This window comes from Camponotus vicinus, unplaced genomic scaffold, assembly GCF_025532165.1.
Source record: "Camponotus vicinus isolate PSW18456_S1 unplaced genomic scaffold, iyCamVici1.0 SCAF_6, whole genome shotgun sequence".
Lineage (NCBI taxonomy): Eukaryota > Metazoa > Arthropoda > Insecta > Hymenoptera > Formicidae > Camponotus > Camponotus vicinus.
The window spans coordinates 4307246-4327210 of NW_028141978.1; the positions used below are offsets into that span (position 1 = coordinate 4307246).

Genomic DNA, 19965 nt, shown 5'->3' on the forward strand with positions numbered 1-19965 from the left:
GTTCTTTTTGGAAGATATCTTTGCGCGAATTGTGATGTTTTTTCGAAATGAAATATTTATGATTCGACTTACAAAGTGTGAAAATTAAAATTTTCTGCTTGAATTAAAATTTTCTGTTTGAATATAAGGGGAAGAATAAAAAGATCGACCGGCGATACTTTCGGAAGGCTACTCGTCGATTGATTATCTCCAGTCACCTGGTTTATCGGTGTCTACAATTTTATTGGAGAAAGGAAATTAACTGCTGCAATATTATCAGTCGGCAAAGGGGTTTCGGTTGGCCTCAGCAGATTGATCGTCTTGTAACGATGCGAAATATAAATAAAACTTCAGGATAAAAATATTATTAATAATATATAATATTAATATTATATAATAATAATAATATTAAATTTATTAAAGATAATAATAAGACATTAATAAAAATATTTTAAAACTTTTTAAAAATATTTTCTTAATTTGAAGAATATATAAAAGTGAAAAAAGAATTATGAAAGAATAAATATAGTTAACAATTAAGAAATAATTAATAAATAGAGAATTAAAATTAATCTATAAAACCGTATTGTTTAATAACTTACGTGATATTCTCTTAATTTATGCTCAAGGTGCAATCGATGGACTGTTTTTTTATTTCAAAAATTGACTTATATGATCTTATTTTCACAAAATTTCATGCTGTGCATCGAGAATTGTCCAAATGTTTCTGAAAATGTTTAAGTGAATAAAGCAAACAATCAATGTGAAACTGTCGAAATAGAGTGCACGCTTTGGATCTCTCTCTTTCTCTGATGCCGTGCATCATCGAGTGAGATACACCGTCCGGTTGACAGGCGCTCATATTGCAATCGCTATCGATTATCTCGATGCATGTCGAGCGGCGTGCCGACTCATCACGCACTGATAACACCCGACAATTTGAACACGCACCCGATAAGTCAACAGACGTCGTAGGATGACACTAACGCCGATCGTGTCGAGATCACGTCCCAAAACTGTACGCGTTATTGACATCGCGATACAAACTACGATTTCACGCAAGACCAACCTAGACGTATCTCGAAAATTATGAATTTCGAACGAAGATTTCCTTTATAATTCTTTACATTGATTCAGACGTTGTCTATTTCTTGCAATCTCGTAATCTTTAGTATCACTTTCTGACGCGACAGTAAAAAATAAAAAGCAAGATTAGATATTATCTTTTTATAATTGTTGAAATTCGCTCATTTTTCAATTTCTAATAAGGCTTTGGGATCAATGATTAGGTTGCTACAATAATACACGAAATACGAAAGAGATCCTGATCACGTATAATCATTTATAGGATGCTTATAGAGATACAAGAAACGCGTGCTTTCTTTTTGTATTCATTTATCATCCTTCATATTTCGCAGATATATACAAAGAATTATTACAATGAGTGATTTTCGTGTAAAACAGCGCACAGTATTAATCACGCGAAAAAATCAGTCTGATTTTCTCAACATTTGAAGAATAGTTCTCCTTTTTGACACAAGTCAATTAATTCGCTTAAATTTTATGTCAATGTTATAGTTGCACTCGACAACTAGTCAACATTAACTGAAAGCGTTCGCTTGTATATATATGTGAAATTATATTATCACACCATAATGTTATGTCTAATCCTCATATTAGAGAAAAAATATGAACAAGGATCGTGTTCACAACTAAATTATCGAAATGTATGTCAATTGAAAGGCACCATTTCACCTATTTTTCGCTCGGAAAAGGTGACGTACGCATTCGCTTCAGAAAGAATACGATATGATTTTATTTTCGCATGTAGATCAATCACACATATTTCATGCATACTCTCTTATAACTCTTATTGGCTTATCTACAATGGTCCCCTTTATATCAATAAATGTCTCATGGTGCAACATGAATCGCCTTCTTGCTTTTACAAGCGACACTTTACGCATCGAGTTGCAAAATGCGGTCGGTTATCATCGCGCAGAAAGCGATCGAGGTTTACCATAAGAAAAGGAAGAAGTTTTCCAAAATCGCGAAGCGGTAAAGATCGATACATATTCGAAATATTTAGAAAATGCACAAGTTATCAACATTTCAAACAAACATCAAGATGCGCTTTCTAAATATTAAAAGATAGAAAAAAACTCTTCAAAAGCATCGAACCATGCCGCAAAATAAAATTTTGCAATAACATACATATAATTATATGTAATTAGCGGTCATTGTTTTTTATATGTGATATAGCTTTTTGTTCTTCCTGTGTCGTGTCCTCTATTTCTCTCTTTATTTTGTTCACGCTTATTACTACAACTTATATTTTTATATCAGGCCTATGATAATACAATTCGGGCAGTTTCCGGTTTCTATCTACAAAAAACGGATCGCTTCACGGTTGCGGAAGACTCGTTAACAGTAATCTTAATTAATACGAGTGTTTACATCTCACAGCGTTTCAATCATCGGAACGGTATGACTATATACTTCTCAACAATCATTCCCAATAATCTCCGATAATTACAGTTAAAAAAAAATATATATGTGTTATCATATCACACTTGTATTAATATGATAAAAGAAAAATTAACAAATCGATATTTGATCATACTTGCCGATGTAACATAATAAAACGTATTTTTTTATTTTTACATATCTCTCATATTTAATATACATTTTTATGCTCATTAAAGAGAGTATAATTTTTCAAGTCCACATTCTTTGATATCAATTCTAAAGTTACGCGCAACCACATGTATGCATTCACCGATCCGTTACAGCTGTTCGCTATGGCTATCGATCGAATCTTCGCAGCTTCGTATTACATATTGAGCATATATAAGAAGGAGACTTATATAGGAGAAGTTATTTACACAACAGGAAAAAGGAATACTGTGCAGTTTTACTCACGAATGTAATCGGCTCGTCGCGTGGGGCAAAAATTTGCTCGATACAAACCGAGCCAAAATTACATTCAGTCTGGAGATAACTTTGCTGGTTTAACGGGATACCAGAAAACTACCATGAAACTCAAGCATAAAATCTTCTGCACTCGCTTATTTATATAATATTTATATATTTGCCGAAATACGTATTCGTCTTTAGTTTTTAGATAGATTCGTCAAGTTCAACAAAAAGTGTAGCTAGAACTCAATCTTGACGCAAACTTTACGTTTATCTTGCAGACGCGAAAACGCGTGGTATTTTTTTCAGCCAACGTAAACAAGTTCCAATTCGAGCGAATGATCATCGTTCCAATCTCAACGCCGTCTTCTATATCTTTAATAAGGTTCGCATATCTTGGCGCTCCGGACATAAGATATGCACACTCTTGGCACTGTCAGACGAAATTCTTCTCACACATATACATGAACGATCGAGACGCGATATTACGTGCTGTCGCTAGAAACGTGTTCGCTTTAACGATTACACCGATCTCGATTATCTCCTCAATTAAATCTCCGTGATCAAGCCTCGCCGGCAATTACCTCTCGCTCTGATTAATTTCTTCGCCTCGTTCCGCGCAGCACGAGCCAGTCGTCCCTTTCGCGGAGACCGATCAAAACTTCACTTCAGGAAAGTGAAAGAAAAAAGAAAAGGAGAGATCGATCTCCGACCGCTATCTCGAACCGAAGAAGCCGAGGGTCTTCAGCGTGTCGGTGACCCTGCCGATCAGTTTATCCCTATAACGCCATATCGTCGTATCGATCACGCTATTCTCCCGATACTCTACGCAGGTCTTCTTCAACGATCGCACGCAATCGGCGCGATAGTGCTGTAGCTGCGCGTCCTCGGTCTCGATGGGGTAGCTGGTGCAACCGGCGCCCAGACACGCCAGCGGGAAGTGGTTGTGCAAGGTGACCACCCTTTCCGGATTGTGGAAGCACTTGATGTATTGGTTCGGCTTGGTGAAGTTCTTCGAGCGGTACACGTGTTGTAGCATATGCATGTACCTGCGAGAAGGATTCTCGTATCAGGGATACGCGATTCTCGCGGACTCTGACCTTTCCTTGGAAAAGGTTAATAAAGAATGCACCACATCGATTACGAAAGGGAAAGAGAGAGAACGATCTGGCTCCAATCAAATCCAATTATGAATTTGGAATAGCGAAATTAATTTCCTCATAGCAAAACTCTGACGGCAGCAATGTTACAAGTTGAAAAGTTCTTTCGTCACTCTCACCATTACGAGATTTCTTGGAAAATATTTTAGTAGAAAATATATAGCGGGATTAATTACAGAGAGAAAAAAGATTTCACTCTCCGTAGACTCTCTATATAAATTTAAAGTTGTTTTTCTCGAAGCGAAATTCTGACGACCTCAATTTTTTAACTAGCAAAGTTGATTATTTCAGTGACTTTAATATCAATATAAAAATTTAAAAGCGTAATTATCCTTAAAAGTAAATAATTGACATCAACCGCAAAAAATGAGTGGAAAGAGCAAAGGAGAAAATGTGGTATGAAAATTGACGTACTATTTTGTTTGGGAATTTCTAGCTGAAATTTTAAACATATTTATTAGATATTTACTTAAAACTATTCCCTATCGAATTATATTATAGTTTAATATTGTTTTGAGTATTTTTTCATCAAGCGATAATTGAAAACTGTAAGATATTGATTCTTCCAAAGCCGATACATATTTACATATACATACTTTAAAAGCCACAGAAATATAATAAAAATATAAAAAGCAGTATTTTTGCAATAAATCATTAAATTATACAAATATATCAAGTTTAAAATAAAATAACTTTTTGTATTTACGTATAAAAATAGATATTTTTGTAGATATTTTTTTATATTTTTTAAATTAAAATATGCGTGATATTTATAAAAAACAAATGTAAGCAAATCAAATAATATTTATCAATTTTTTGAATCAACATTTCTCGAAATAAAACGTTAAATTGTGTCGATGTTGATGCAAAAGATGGAATATTTTAATTTAATATGTGTAAATAAAAATAAGACAGAGATTTCAGTAAATTATGTTAAATAATTAATGTAATATGTAAAATAACTATCAAAGATGCTCACTATTTGGATTTAAAATGTAATTCGCCAAAAGTCACGAAAAAACTTTTGAATTATGAAAACTCAATATTCGATGAGCTAATTTAGCATATATTCCAAATAAACTACTAATTATAATAAAAAACCTATCACTTTGACATGAGGAACGTTATCAATAAATTAACCGAGTTCGATTTAGCTCTGATGAAATACAGCACGTTGAAAAAGAGAAATACATTTAATACATTTTATTCTAATAATATAAAAGTGTATTTACATAGAAATTATTGCACGTTTTTTCTCGAGAAACAAACTCTTATTCGGTATCTATCGTGAACTTTCTCTATTTTTTCTTCGCGACTGCACGAATCTTCATGTTCACCGAAAGAAGAGAACCGTGACACCGATAACCGACGTGCAAGCCATCCACCTTCGCGTTCCCTTCACGGGCGACGGAACCGCGCGCGCGGCGTGAAAGTAGAAACCTTATACTCACTTGGGTATGTCCTTGAAGTAACCGTGAGAGTGCAGTAGGTCGTCGAGGAAGTAGACGTTCCTCACGTTGTACGAGGCGCGGGTCTCGTTCCGTATCTGCAGGGCCTTGGGCATCACTCGGCGCATCAGTTCCTGCCAGGTCGCGTCCTTCACGGGCATGATGACCTCGTCGACGTCCAGCAGGGCGATATACTTGTACTCGTACATGTGCTTGTAGAGACAATCGTTGTACGGTATCAGCTCGTTCTGTCGCTTATGATTGGTCTTCTTCGTGAGATACATATGCTGGAAGGCGGGCACGTTCGGCTGTCCCCCCGGCAAGGTTAACGGGGTCACGTGTACCATATCGAGTCGCTGATAGTGCTGTAGCACCTTGGTCACGTTCGGATGCACCTGCAGCTCGTAGAAGTAAATCTTGTCGGCGCCCAGCAGACTGATGAGCTCGATCCACTCGACCAGCCGTACCGACAAGTCCTCGTGCAAAAAGTCCAAGCCCTTCACGCACACAGCAAAGTCCTTCTTGCGCTCGGGCTTGTTGTAGATCACCCGGAGATGATTGGTGGCCGTGTCGCAACGCTTCTCGACTACGGAGACAGACGAGGGCGGTTTGCCGGATGCCTGCGGCGGTACCCTGCACGCTATCACATACGGTTGATAGATGCCCTGTTTGTAATTGCCCCACTTGGGATACCAGATATATTTGTACTCGAGAGTTTCAACAATCTTGGGCTCGCTCTCGCCTTCGTACCACAGCTGACAGTAAGTCTTGACAGTCGGCTCGATACGGTCAATCATACCAACGATCCTCACCGCTGGCCCAATCTTGGACAATCGCCGATTATCGTAGAAGGCGCCAAAGAACTGGAATGTGCCGTTACTGGTTCGTAACGTCTGCCAGTAGAAATTGTTGAACTCGAGATCGTAGATTTGCGGATATCGCGCGCAGCTGTCGTTGGCCCGCTTTGTCAGTTTGCTGTTTCTGAACCAGTCGCTCAGCGGTAGGCTAGGTATCTTCTCGGCGATCTCCTCGATCAGCTGCTGCTCGGACTTGACAGGTCGTTTATCCAGCAACGGTTCCAGCTCGAGCGGGTTTCTCGTTGACGCTTCCAAACGGTTTCTCAGAGTCGTCAGAGTGGTTAACAAGGCACCGCCCGAATTGGAGAGATCACCGCCTAGCGACGACCTCTGCAAGAGGTATCGGGACAAACCCAGGTTCGCCGAGACGATCCCACCCGCGCCACGTTCACCGCCGGTGCCGTCGACCTCTGCCAGGTTGCCGCCGACACTCTCCTCGGCCGTGGGACCGCCATCTTGGCGCAGCGCCCTGTTCTCCAGGTGGCGAAACTGCACTGCCGCGATCATCAACAAGCCCCAGGCGAACACGAGGACGAAGGCGCGTCTCGCGCATCTCGAAGAGCCGCCACCACAGCTCTGCATCGTCGTCATCCCGCTGATTCTCCCTTACTTGCCTATATGATGCCAAATCACTGAAACTCCGTCCTCCCCTCTCGCTTAACTGCCTTCTCCTCGCTCTGACGATCGTGTCTGCAACAACAAGATTTCGTTGGTTGAAGTGTAAAGGAATTGATTAATATCAGCAATTTATATAAATCATAAAATATCATAAGGAGATGTAATCTACTTGAACTGGTGAAATATTTGTTTCACCTTTATCTTTTGTGATAGATATCGAAAAAAGTTTAATGCAAACTATCTCAATGCCACTCGAAACTTCAACGAGAGTTTGGATTCATGTACTGTGTCTCACCATGCGAATAATTAAAAAATTACATCATCTAATGGATTTTTTTAGATGTATATAAACTAATTAATCTTAACTAAATGTTTTATATGAAATTCTTTTTTATTATTATTAATTCATCGCGACAATTTTTCGACTGCAATCTTAAAGGATCATTATTTTCCAAGAGATGTAGTAGGGCGACTGAGAGATTTGTTCACAAGTTTATCTAGGCAAAATAATCCGCGATACAATCGCCGACGGAATTTGGGGCAGGAGACGAGATAACGTCCTTAACTGTATAAGGACACCCGTCACCGGTAGCCAATGCTCGACTATCATCAGCAAAGCAAGAGACCCTGTCGAGCGAAACTCCATTGGAGCTGGATCAGCCAAGTATCGAGAGAACGAAAGAGAAAGAGAGAGACAAAATGAGAGAGAAAGAGAGAGAGAGAAAATGAGAGAGAGAAAGCGATACCAGTTCGGAGATACGTGGAACCGGTTATGCTGATGGCAAACTGTTTTTCATCTTTTGCACCTCGCTCCATCTAACCTCCTCCCTTCCTGATCACCTCGGCAGGCCTCCTGTCTTCCTCTTCCCTCCCTTCCCTCGACCTAAGCGATGATGGTGACTCTCAGGATCAGACTTGACCGCGACCTAGGATTTTCCATAAAGTCTTTGCCAGACACGTTTCACGATTTGTCAGGTGTGATACTTTGGGAGAAAATTTTATTTTTCATAAAATGAAAGTTGTTTCATTTTATTGCGTATCTATATGTTAATTTAAATTCTGTCGGTAAATAGCAGAAATAAAATGAAAAAAGAACATAAAAATTAATTTTTTCCCTTATAATGTATGGAGAAAATATTTTATAGCTTAAATTAAATGAAAAATATGTTTTTTTTTCAACATTTTATGTGAAACTGGAATATAACAACATTAAAATATTTATTATTAAAAGTGTAAACTTAATAATTATGCATTTATTTTGTGCATTAAAATATTTGAATAATTACAAAATAATTTTTTTAAATATAGGGCCTGTTCTTTTTAGCTGCACTGCTGCACTAGTGCAATTAGTTAGAGTGAAAGAAAGTATGTTTGTCTCTTTCCAACTTATTGCACTAGTGCAGCAGTGCAGCTAAAAAGAACAGACCCATAATGTAAAATATATAATATAACAATAATGTGGCTTCTTTTTTTTATTATAGACATTTGTATAGTCTTCATAATTGCAAAAATTATTTTGTAATTTTCAACTGTACAATATTTTTTCCGAATCTAGAGAAAGGCAAAGATAAGAACATTAGATAAATAGATTAGAAAAACTGAAATAAATGCATTAAAGATAAATTTTTCTAAGTAAAAATTTCTCGTAATCTTTTACTCTCCCTCTTTAAATTAAATTAGTTATTTATTTCGAAATATAAAGTTTTTATATATCGATATTATTTAAATATGATGATAATGCATATTCAGGCATGCACTGACACTTGATTATTAGAGACTATTAATTATTAAAAAGAGAGAGTTTTTATATCTAACAGAGATCTTACAGCATATATCTAATTAAAGCACACAGGAACATCATTATTAATCCTTTCGAATTTTCGTAACTCGAGAATATGTACATACACATATATATATTGTTAAACGAAGAGATGGGAGAAAATATATTTTGCGAGATAACGTAACACACACGTCGCGAAGCATTCCATTTATTCGCACAATATCGTAAGCGTAATTGCGCCGGGCGATTAAATTCCGAAAATGTCTAATCTCCAGATTTGTGCCACTTTCTTACGCGACTCTCACACGACCCGGTCCCCGTATTAAGTTAAGCGATCGAGAGGATCGCTAATTAGCGTGGATCTGCTTAATCCACATACGCCGAATAATCTGATAGTAGACTGTAGCCGTGCAATTGCATCGCAAAAGTGCGGCGCGCAATGCCGCCTCGTTTAATTCAGACCCCGTTCTTATCGTTCCGTTAATTAGCAATCCCGGCGTAACGACGGGTCGACCGAAACGCAAATTGCGCGGAAAGAACACGCTCATATCTCTCGCAATACAACCCTTTCATTTACTTGTGAGTCTATGTTTATTAGAAAAAAAGTTTTCTAATTTCTCTCTCTCTTTCTCTCTTTTTTTATAAGATGTTTCTCCTGCGAAGGCGTTTGAGTTTCTTTAAAAAATTTTGGATAGACTAAAGATTTTTAAGATTGATTTTCTTATTAATTGCGTTTTTAATCTATTTTTATATCTTTTAAATTGTATGTGTATCTTCTTTGTCGCGTCGTCAAATTAAAATAACATAAAAAATAAATATATATATTATAATATATAAATATATATATTAAACAACAAATATATTATGCGTTTGCATATATTTCCATATATTTATTTACATAGATCCATTTATCATATAAATAAATAATATTTATTGTTGCATTTATTATGCATGTATTTGATGATGATATGAATTATTGTTAAAATTACATGTTTTAAATTATGAATCCAGAGAAATGCTCATAGCTCGAAATAATGAGTTGATGTTTTAGATCGATTAATATTATTGCGAATCCGAATGGTTTGGAACTCAGACAGGGATTAATACTTTGGACAGACATTTATTTAAGATCAACGTTGAGATTCACGAGCCGATATTACGAAAGGCATGACCAATGTTAACGAAAGTGAGAGAAAAGAGATTAATAAGGAGCCGAAAATGTGACTATGCAGAATTGGATTCGTTTCTTCCTGATACTTCTATTTTACAAAAAGAATGAACAAATATCGCTTCGTCACAGCCAATTTTGATCGATGGCAATTTTTCGATAGGATACTAACTCCTTTATCTTAATAATATCTCCCTATCATTAGCAAGAATCTTTACGTTTCAAAAAGAGAAATGAAATAGAAATAACATTTTTCGCGATAAATTTAAAGATACTAGTCGATATTAATCATGATAATCAATTCTAGTATTGAATATTAAAACTGAAAAAAATCCTGTTAAATGATTTATATGTGACATTTAGATTAATTTAACTATTTTATGAGATTAGAAAAAGAAATTAATGATCACTAGATCGCTTAAATAATTGATTTTGAAAGAATGCAAAGTACGCGAAGCTTGTTAGAAATTTATATTCTTACCACGCGTTCCGTGTTAGACGTGAGACCTTGTTACCGAGACGTCAAACATGAAAATGTTGTATGTAAACACGAAATTAGACTTAATATAAACGCGGTGTCTCGCCAAATGCACGTATAACAAAACAACATTCCGAGATAGACGCTTTCTTTTACTGGGAAAATAGATTCTCTCTTTCTCTCTCTTTCATTTTTAATTAATTTCATATATATATATTCTTTAAGTAAAGCCATTTTTTATGTAAAGAATAATAATATTAAGAAAATACATACTATATAGACTAATATAGAAATTCTATAAATGCATTTTATATAAAAAAAATATAGATGTTATCTGATTCAAGGAATTCAAGCGTCGAGCCAATGACGCGACACATTTACACTAAGTGCGGAAAATAAATATTTATATCTTCTCTATCGAATCAATCACTTCACAAACGCGTGCTACATCTACGAATTCGAGAGATCACCGATGTAAGATGTTATTAAAAAATTAATTTGTTCGTATTTAATCGATATAATCGCGACGCGTCGCTGAATACATAAATATGCATCTTTGTCGCGATCATATAATTGCATTTCAAGGCTCCGGGTTGAAAGACACGCCAATCTCTCGCCTTTCTCGCAAAAAAAAAAATCCAACAGCTGCGCTTATTTCGCGCGTGTAAGCGCCTTTGCACAATAAAATCCCTCCCGCGTCGATATACCTCTATCCGCTTACGTCAGTCGACGATAAATTATTCGTCAATGTTGCGAGATATAGCAGCTGAGTCACAGCCGATGATGATAATACCAGCCGGATTCTACGGGCAGAGAAAGAAAAATCGATCCTCGATGTTCGAATCATTCAGATTTTAATTACTCTCGAAATCTTTGCGATATTCCGGATGTAGAGAAAAGATATCAAGACCAACGTAAATTATTCGATATTAAGCGCTGCACTTTATCCGAGATAACATGAGCTCGATTCGCTTGATTAAGTCGCACATTGTAAGCCAATAAACGTAGTTTATGGTCCTCATTTATATCCTAAGATTGTTTGTCCTTTTTTCGATCTCTTTTATCATGATTTTTAATATATTTTCCTATTTTTTAGTGGATTTTGTGAATCAGTTTCTCAAACTTTATTTTTCACTCGCTTTACAAATGAAAGATTATTTGCTTAAACAAGTTTTAGGCGATATTATCGAAATTAATCTGGCATGAAGCAAGTCTCTTATGAATATCTATGGACGTACATTTTTATTTTGAATTTTTCACGGAAAACGGAATGGCGACTTTCGATTCCTTCGATACCTTCCCTCTATCGTTCGCTCGTATCACATATAATAATGTCGCGATAGACGCTAATCTCAGTATTAAAGGCTCATCTCGCGAGCGCGAGTTGCATCTGCATTCCGCGTCTTACGTAACATCGCTGCGCCTCCGTAATTTCTTCTTTTGTCGCCAGCCACGCTATAGAGAAAGATGTTATTCAACAAAGAGGAGCGTTAAAGAAGCTTATCCAGCGCGGACGAAAGAGAAAGATCTTGTCGGTATATTATTTAAATTGACAGTAACTACTACTGATGATGATGTGGAGCTTTAGAATTTCACGACGTATCGAGGCAACTCAATAATAGCCTCTACGACATACTTTCGACAAACTCGTACACTTCGATACTCACTTAGGCGGATGAAAGTGATCTAAAGTATTACAAGCATTGACAACTACTTGCCGCGAGAATAATAAAAAATTCCTTACAATCCAGACTTGTAATTTACATGTCTTTATCGGCGACGAAAATAGAAATTTCGAAAGAGACACGGTTTTATGAATAATTTATATTTATGTTCTAAAAAAAACACGATCAAGAGGCTATCTTTCGTTTCGTAATGTCACAATAATTTCACTAGCGAATAGCATCTGTGCATATTTTGATGTCGCGTTATTTTACGCGTCGAGAGCCGCCCGTACTTGTGTTCCCACACAGAAAAAAAATAAATGTCAAATCAAAACTTATATACTTGAACTAACGCGTTCATTGTTTCACATATACGCAACAATTTATAATCTTCTTAGAAGAATTTAATAATTTTAATAATTTAATAATTTTAAATAATTTAATAATTTTAATAATTTAATAATTTTAAATTTCAACAATATTATAGTGTCTTATTTTAATATTGTAATTGTCACCTCAAGAATATATAATTATTTAATTCTACTTTAAGAAAATTATAATCTTTGATTTAAAAATGTTATTTTCTATCTACCATTGTTTCTTTTCCATTCAAGAAACTTAAATCTTAAATCATAAGAATATATTTTTCTCGATTGAACTATATATAAATTATATATAAACTATATATAAACTATATATAAAATGATTTCATTCAAGCAAGCAATTATATTTTTCTTTAATTAACGCAATATAATCTCATTTCAAGATTTCCATATTAAAATTAAATATATTTTCAAAACAAGAATGTCTTTTTTTTCTGTACACACTGTATGTAGTCTCAGAGAGTTGAACTCATCGAAATTAGACCGGTTCCAATGCTTGCGCCAGAGAAAGACAGGAAAAATAATGGCGCAGTCCAACGATAAGCGATTTTGTGGAAAGTCGAGTAGAGAGAGCGAATGATGCTGCTGCTGCTGCTGTTACCGCCGTTTCGTATACGCTCGCCTGCTCCAATTGCGATTTCTCGCTTACGCGTGCTAATTAACCCTAATTGTACGAGAGTACGAGGGGGTGGGGAAGGGAGAAGAGAGAGATAAGGGGGGAGGGAGAGGCGCGGGCGATTTCACCAGTCTCGTCTCCGTCGCGCCGATCCTTGCCGATTCGAGGGCGAGATACGGCAACTTTGTCCGTGGTATGCAATGAGATACCGCGACCTGCAATTCACGCGTGTGCGTGCGTGCGTGTCGCGCGCAGCGTGAACTCTCTCGATTCGACGCGACGCGCCAGCCGACAGCGAATTGCCTGGGTGTTGTCGGGTTGGCTTCTCGGTTTGTGTTTTACGCATGCGACGCATTATGGCGTATAATGTCGGCCTGGTGTATCAGATGCGAGACAGATAACTAAATGCGACGATTAATTCTCAAACGCGACTCATCGCGAACGTAATTATCATGAGCATCATCGCGCGTAAATGGTGCCTTGTGTTGTTATGATCGATAATGATTCCTTCGAAGCTGCCGTAAAGATAGAATCGAAATGATTAATAGCATTGGAAGATAGTAAACGAGAATGATTCGCGCAACACAAGCGGGATTTTTTTCTGGAAAATTATTATGTAAATGAAATTGACCGTGTGGAACATGATTGCTCCGTATAAATATGCACGGTTTTGCGTACTGCAATTTACGACTTTATACGCCTAAAAAAAATCTTTAGCATTACATATTCATACCTTACAAGAGGATAATACCTAGACATCTTCCGAGAGTGCATAGTAGGATAATGAAATATTCATCTATTTTTTTAAAAAATGTTAATGCTCGCAATATCAGTACAAGCATCAAGAAAGAATCATATATTAATGGCACAATTAAGAAACCACAGAAGAGTAATAATCATTCCTCGATTTTCTTTTATACTCAATACCAATCACGCAAATACCAAGTCTGTTTTGAGAAAATTGTAATTAAAATTGTAAAAAGATATATAATAATAATAAATACTATCCTATATATATAATTAAGTTTTAATTTTTTTAAAAATTTATTATAAAAAAGTTAATAAAATTTTTATGATAAAATATTGAGATTAACAAAGGTGTAATTAATTTATTAAGTAATTATTCGCTATATTGGATATTTTATCGTCAATTTTAATATTGGTTTCATATCATGTTCAATGATCATTTTCTAAAATTTTTAAAACCTGAACAGCTATTATTTTCAATCGTAATCACTTTATAAGAAAACTCATTATGACTCGAGAAAATATTCTCTTGGATTAAATCAGTTTAAGATTTCAATTTCCGGACTCGAGCAAATTAAATAACGGAATAATGTCAGAATTTATATGCCATCACAAATTAGATTTACATCTTTCAAGAAATTTTGTATTATTTCGAAATTTATCGGTATCAAATATTCTATTGTTATTTCAAGATTATCGCAAAATGTAATAAAAAATTTCGACAATCTATGTATAATATTATGTACTGCGAGTCGTGATTTAAAATATTATTCTCATCTAAGCTTTGTTCTTAAACTTTTACGATTTATTTTATTCAAGCGGAATAATCATATGTGTCATACACGATCATCTCTAAATCATGTAGACAGCAGGGTGGTCTTCGAGAAGACGTTCTTCCCACGGTAAATGGCATCGCGCGGAAATTGAAGCAGTAACACCGTAAAAGCTCAAGCCATGGTTAATTCCTATGCAAATTTATGTATCACTTATGCCAGTTTACAGTTACGGCGCCCGTGAAGTTTACGCGCGAGCGATATGTAAAGTTGTTTGGACCGGATGAGTCTCGCAAAATCCGTTGCAGCAATAGTCGACAGCCTGGGATGGGATGGCATTCGCGAATCTCGATCGCGAGTCAGCGTTCGATTTTTTTTCGAATTTTATAGCGATCGTGCGATAATTCGAAAAATTTATACTCAGGTAACTCTGACCTCTTTTTCAATTTACGACAAAATGTATCCAAGCTCTGATCGCGATAAATTCTAACGAGTTTTATGCGATGGAAGTTTCCTTCCATACAAAATATATTTTTTTAAACTATAATAGACTATAATAATGTTCTTAAGAGATTAAAGAAAAACGTAACTATGTTTAAGCAGATTAATTAAGCAAGCAAATTTCATTATTTTTAATTGCTATTCTTTATCGTCTACATTTATTATTCTCAATTTTTCGTTTTTTTTAAATGTATAATACATGTATAGTGTGTATACACACAATAGATCGCGTGTCCCTTGAACAATGTCTAATAAAACTTGTCATTTTTACTTCGAATCGCTCGTTTTCATTTTTATTTTTTTTTTTTCACAACTGCGACGTGTTCGCATAAATGTGCAGTTTAGCGAGTCTGCTTTTCGCATTATGGTGCGGCAATTAGGCCGGGGTTACACGTAAATATTTAACGGCACCGCATGATTGTCGAAACGGGGCCGTTGTTCCCTCCACCGCAGGAAGCGAATGGCAGCTTTAAATTGCTGGCCGCACGCACGTCATCATCTCGTCGACGGATAACTGCACACACGATCCTTCTCTCGTGCCGATGCAATCTCTGATTCGACGCATGGGTGCCACTTGAGCTTTTATCCGATCGTCCGCGACACAAGACCTCGGATGACAGGAGGATCGCTTCTTTCCTACCATCTGACAATGCCATGTGCGTGTTCGACTTTGAAGCTTATCTGAAGTTTGATGTAACCGTGTCCTTCCTCGGCAAGAACGCTACTTTCATACACATGCGAATAATTTTATTTAAATATTAATATATATAATATTTAATTAATCCTCAACTGTGAAAAGATTTAAAAAATCGATGTCCTTAAATATTGAATAGAGATTTAGCACTTCCTCGTTAGATTATATCGTAGTTTTGATAATATTGTTTCAAACTGATAAATGATTTTTAATTGATAACTGATAACTTGATTGACAAATGATTTTTAATTTAGTAGAGATTTAGCACTACCTCGTTAGATTATGTCGTAGTTTTGATAATATTGTTTCAAACTGATAAATGATTTTTAATTGATAACTGATAACTTGATTGACAAATGATTTTTAATTTAGTAGAGATTTAGCACTTCCTCGTTAGATTATGTCGTAGTTTTGATAATATTGTTTCAAACTGATAAATGATTTTTAGTTGACAACTAATAACTTGATTGACAAATGATTTTTAATTGATATTAGGCTGACAATCTTTTTAAAAAGCAGAAAAGTCATAAAAAATCAACATTTCCGTTGAAAACTAAAAGAACGTAGTAAAGATATGGAATAATGCATTGCGATAAATTTTATTATAAATCTTATATTAAATTATAGAGATAAATTTTATTATAAATTTTATATTAAATTATAGAGATTTATTAAGTTGGAAATAAAATTTTTATTTTTTTACTTATTTATATAAATAAACATTTTTTACACAAAACATTTTTTTAAGGTGGAAGTTTCTAATGCGAGCTATTTTTGTACGCAACAAAATTAGAGAATATTTTACTAACTTCCTTACACGTCATTTTTTCTAAAGAATTCTTGATATAAACTTTCTTTTTTAATTTCATAAAATAATGAAATCTTTTATATGCTATGTCATGAATAAAATCCATTATAAAGAAAATAAAAAAGCGCAATTATAAAATTTTAAATAAAATAGTGTATGATTAAATTCTTATACACAAGCAGTTTCAAAGATCTTATTAATCAATCTAGTATAGTGAAATGACGTAACATTATTGAAAAGATATCGCTACTTAAATTATGCAATTTATTCACAAGAAAGTTACAAAAAAAATACTTTGAAAGTTCAGTAACTCGATTTAGCATATATAAAGAAAAATTATATTACGATAAATTACATAAACTATAAATAAACTAAGCGAACTGAGTTCGACTTATAAATGAATTGAATATATGATATCATTACCGCATAATTTTCTATATAAAGTTTAATAAATATAATAAGTTAAATTAACAAAAAATATAAGATTGAAAAAATACTTCTGATATAATTTTTTAAATAATATTAGTGTATATAATTTTAGAATTACGAGAGATTGTATAATATATGTTTGTGATTAAAAATATTTTCAACAATGAATTATATTTTTAGAGAAAGAAATATTACGCGCGCGATAAGATGTGCCAAGCACATATCGAAGAAAACCAATTAACACATATAATCAAGCGCGTAGCGGAATTAAATTTATAATTAAATTTCTGAATAACATCTGAATAATTTGAATTTTTTTTACGCGTATAATATTAATATTATCAAACTGATTCCTCGTGTTAAATTCCTCTTTACTAAGTATAGATCGTGCGATAAAACGTTGCTTTACAATCTATAGGCACACTAAACTACTTAGCGTCAATTATAAACTGATGATATACAATCAAGGATACTTGACTAATTTGGCGTTAATTTCATACTTATTTTCGAGCAGTTAAACTTTTTCAACGTTTTTTTCTAAAAGTTCAATTTATATCGGGTTTCAAAGGCTGTCATGCCACTTGACGATGATGTCCGTGAAGACGCAACGTGCAACGTTAATGACGTGCCTGCTGCGACCGACTTTATCGGGGATGCCAGGTTGCGATACCTGGATCGTACAACCGTTATCGAGAAGAGGACGAGTGGGGGAGGTCCAGCTGGATCGCGTATATTGGCTCTTTACACGTCGTACACATCGTTCCCTCAGAAGAGACACGATCGGACAAACAAATATATATAATCCATGTCGCGTCTTGTCGATCGTTCATCAATCTCTCGCCTCTGCATATACATGATCGTGAAGATGCGATAATAACAGCTTCTATAATTAATCTCTCGCGGCAGGCATTTTCAAGTAAATTTCAACGGATCTAGTTAACCTTCGCGAATTTAAAAAGGTGACCTTTCACATCGCATCATAGTAATACACCGACTATTAATAAAGTATATTTAAATGAAGTATTTAAAGAAGTTGATTCGCATAAATCTAAAAATTCACGAATAGAAATGTAATTTATTAAAAGCATTCCGCGCTTCTGAATACACGGTTATATTTTAGAATTCTTAGCTTTGAAATGTTTTAATTATATGGATGATTGATGTAACGGGAATTTGCGCGGATTAATTTTCACGATTAAAAGTGGTCGATAAACTTGTTTACCTGAATATGAAAAGATGACCTTCTACATATCAGTGTTTTGTGAAACAGATTATTTCTTTCGTTGTATACGCTTAGAGCGAGTATATCGTAACTTTTTTTGATACTATAAATATTTTCCGTCTTTATCTATGATCCACGTGCCGTTGACAATGAATGATTACAACACGAAGCTATCGCGACAGAATTACATCGACTTTTACATCAGGCAATATTATAATTCTCTCGAAAGAGATAATATCTGTATAACTTGCGCCATAATATTATAAGAGACAAGTTATATTGTTGTCGTGTATTATTAATCTATAACCTGTTTCCTTTATCTGTGTCTGGCGTGTATTATACACGTAAGAACGGCAATCTGGCGTGCGAGGATCACGCTTGTCCTTCGAACTGTTGAATTAATTACTCAACTTCCACATCTTATTAGAAGTAGCGAAACAAATTACAACATAATTACATGGATATGAAGCGATCCGATCAACAGATTACTTGGCAAATAAAGTGACATGAAAATTTCATGGCTCTAATTCAATAAAGACGGTCTAAATTTCACGAATGTAAATATTTAATAGAGTCTTAATAGATCCTTAATAGACTCTTCAATTTTAATCTTAATAAAGATTTATAAAGTTGACCCAGTTTATATCGAAATTCAAAAAGACGTGGAATTTTTTGTATTACATTATATCAGAAATATCAAAAAATATAATCAAAATAAAAATTATTATTATTATTTAATAATAATAATAATAATAATAATAATATTATTATTATTTCACATAGTATATATTATTATTATTATTTCACATAGTATGTATTCTTTAATATACGTAAATTTTGATTAGGATATAATTTCCGATGCTCTATACTTTTTTTCGTTCAAGATTGACCAATATGTATTACATAATGATAAGGATTAAAAAATTGCGGCGAATGCTACTCGTCGAGCTCTCATTAAAAAAACGCCGAGGCCGCGTAGTGTTCATAGAATCTTGTTGTCAATTACACGCGTCATGCGTGTGTCATATAAACGCGAATTTATCCCGCCTACAATATCAATATATTTCTATATCGCGTGTCCCATATATTATTATCGATAACGGAAATTGAATCCTTCGCTCGATTCATGTCAAATGAAATCGGTCGAATTGGGTCGTTAAAGCGTACAATCGTGCGAGCAAGCAACCGCGCATACATTTAACTCTTTCCCCGGGCTTTCACGCACTTTCATAATTCGTGGCGGGCGATCCTCACAAAATCCTATACACGTTGGCTGCAAAGATTCTCGGTTTCATCGGAAGAAAAATTAAAAAAGAAAACGCGAAGGTCGATTCTTCCGCCATTTCGTAATTTCGTTTCGAGTAGTAAGACAGTGGAATTTATCGACGTCAAAACATAGACTCTCAGGAATTTACCTTATTTCTCTATTCTATTTACCTATCATTTAACTACCAATTACCTAGGCATGTGGTATCGCAAAAATATGCGCGAAAACATACGCAGAATCCGCCAAGGATAGATTGAGGTCACTTGAGATTGGCTTTAACGGTAATTTCTTGGTTCGATAGTCACTGGCGAACCATCTGCGAACGATCGATATTTAATTGCATCACGAGAATTTCGTCAATTTCATGGTCAGACCGGACCAAATTCTTGGAGTAGTTGGTTAAGTCACGCTTTTGTAGTCCCCGTTTCATCGCTGTCAGACTGCTTTTAGGTATCTT

At 34.9% G+C, this 19965-nt stretch overlaps 1 protein-coding gene across 4 annotated transcripts in view; it reads right to left on the minus strand.

Annotated features, from left to right (window-relative positions):
• Nucleotides 1-1301: 1301 nt before the first annotated feature.
• The window catches only part of LOC145973369 (uncharacterized), a 45050-nt gene continuing 26386 nt past the window's right edge, over nt 1302-19965 (minus strand). For all 4 annotated transcript variants that reach the window (XM_083102681.1, XM_083102682.1, XM_083102683.1 and 1 more), the window contains 2 exons: nt 5507-7050; nt 1302-3944 (listed from right to left, as the gene is read on the minus strand). In XM_083102681.1, coding sequence (XP_082958807.1) covers nt 3611-3944; nt 5507-6951 — 1779 coding nt within the window. In that variant the 5' untranslated portion in view covers nt 6952-7050 and the 3' untranslated portion in view covers nt 1302-3610. The remainder of the gene's footprint in view (nt 3945-5506; nt 7051-19965) is intronic.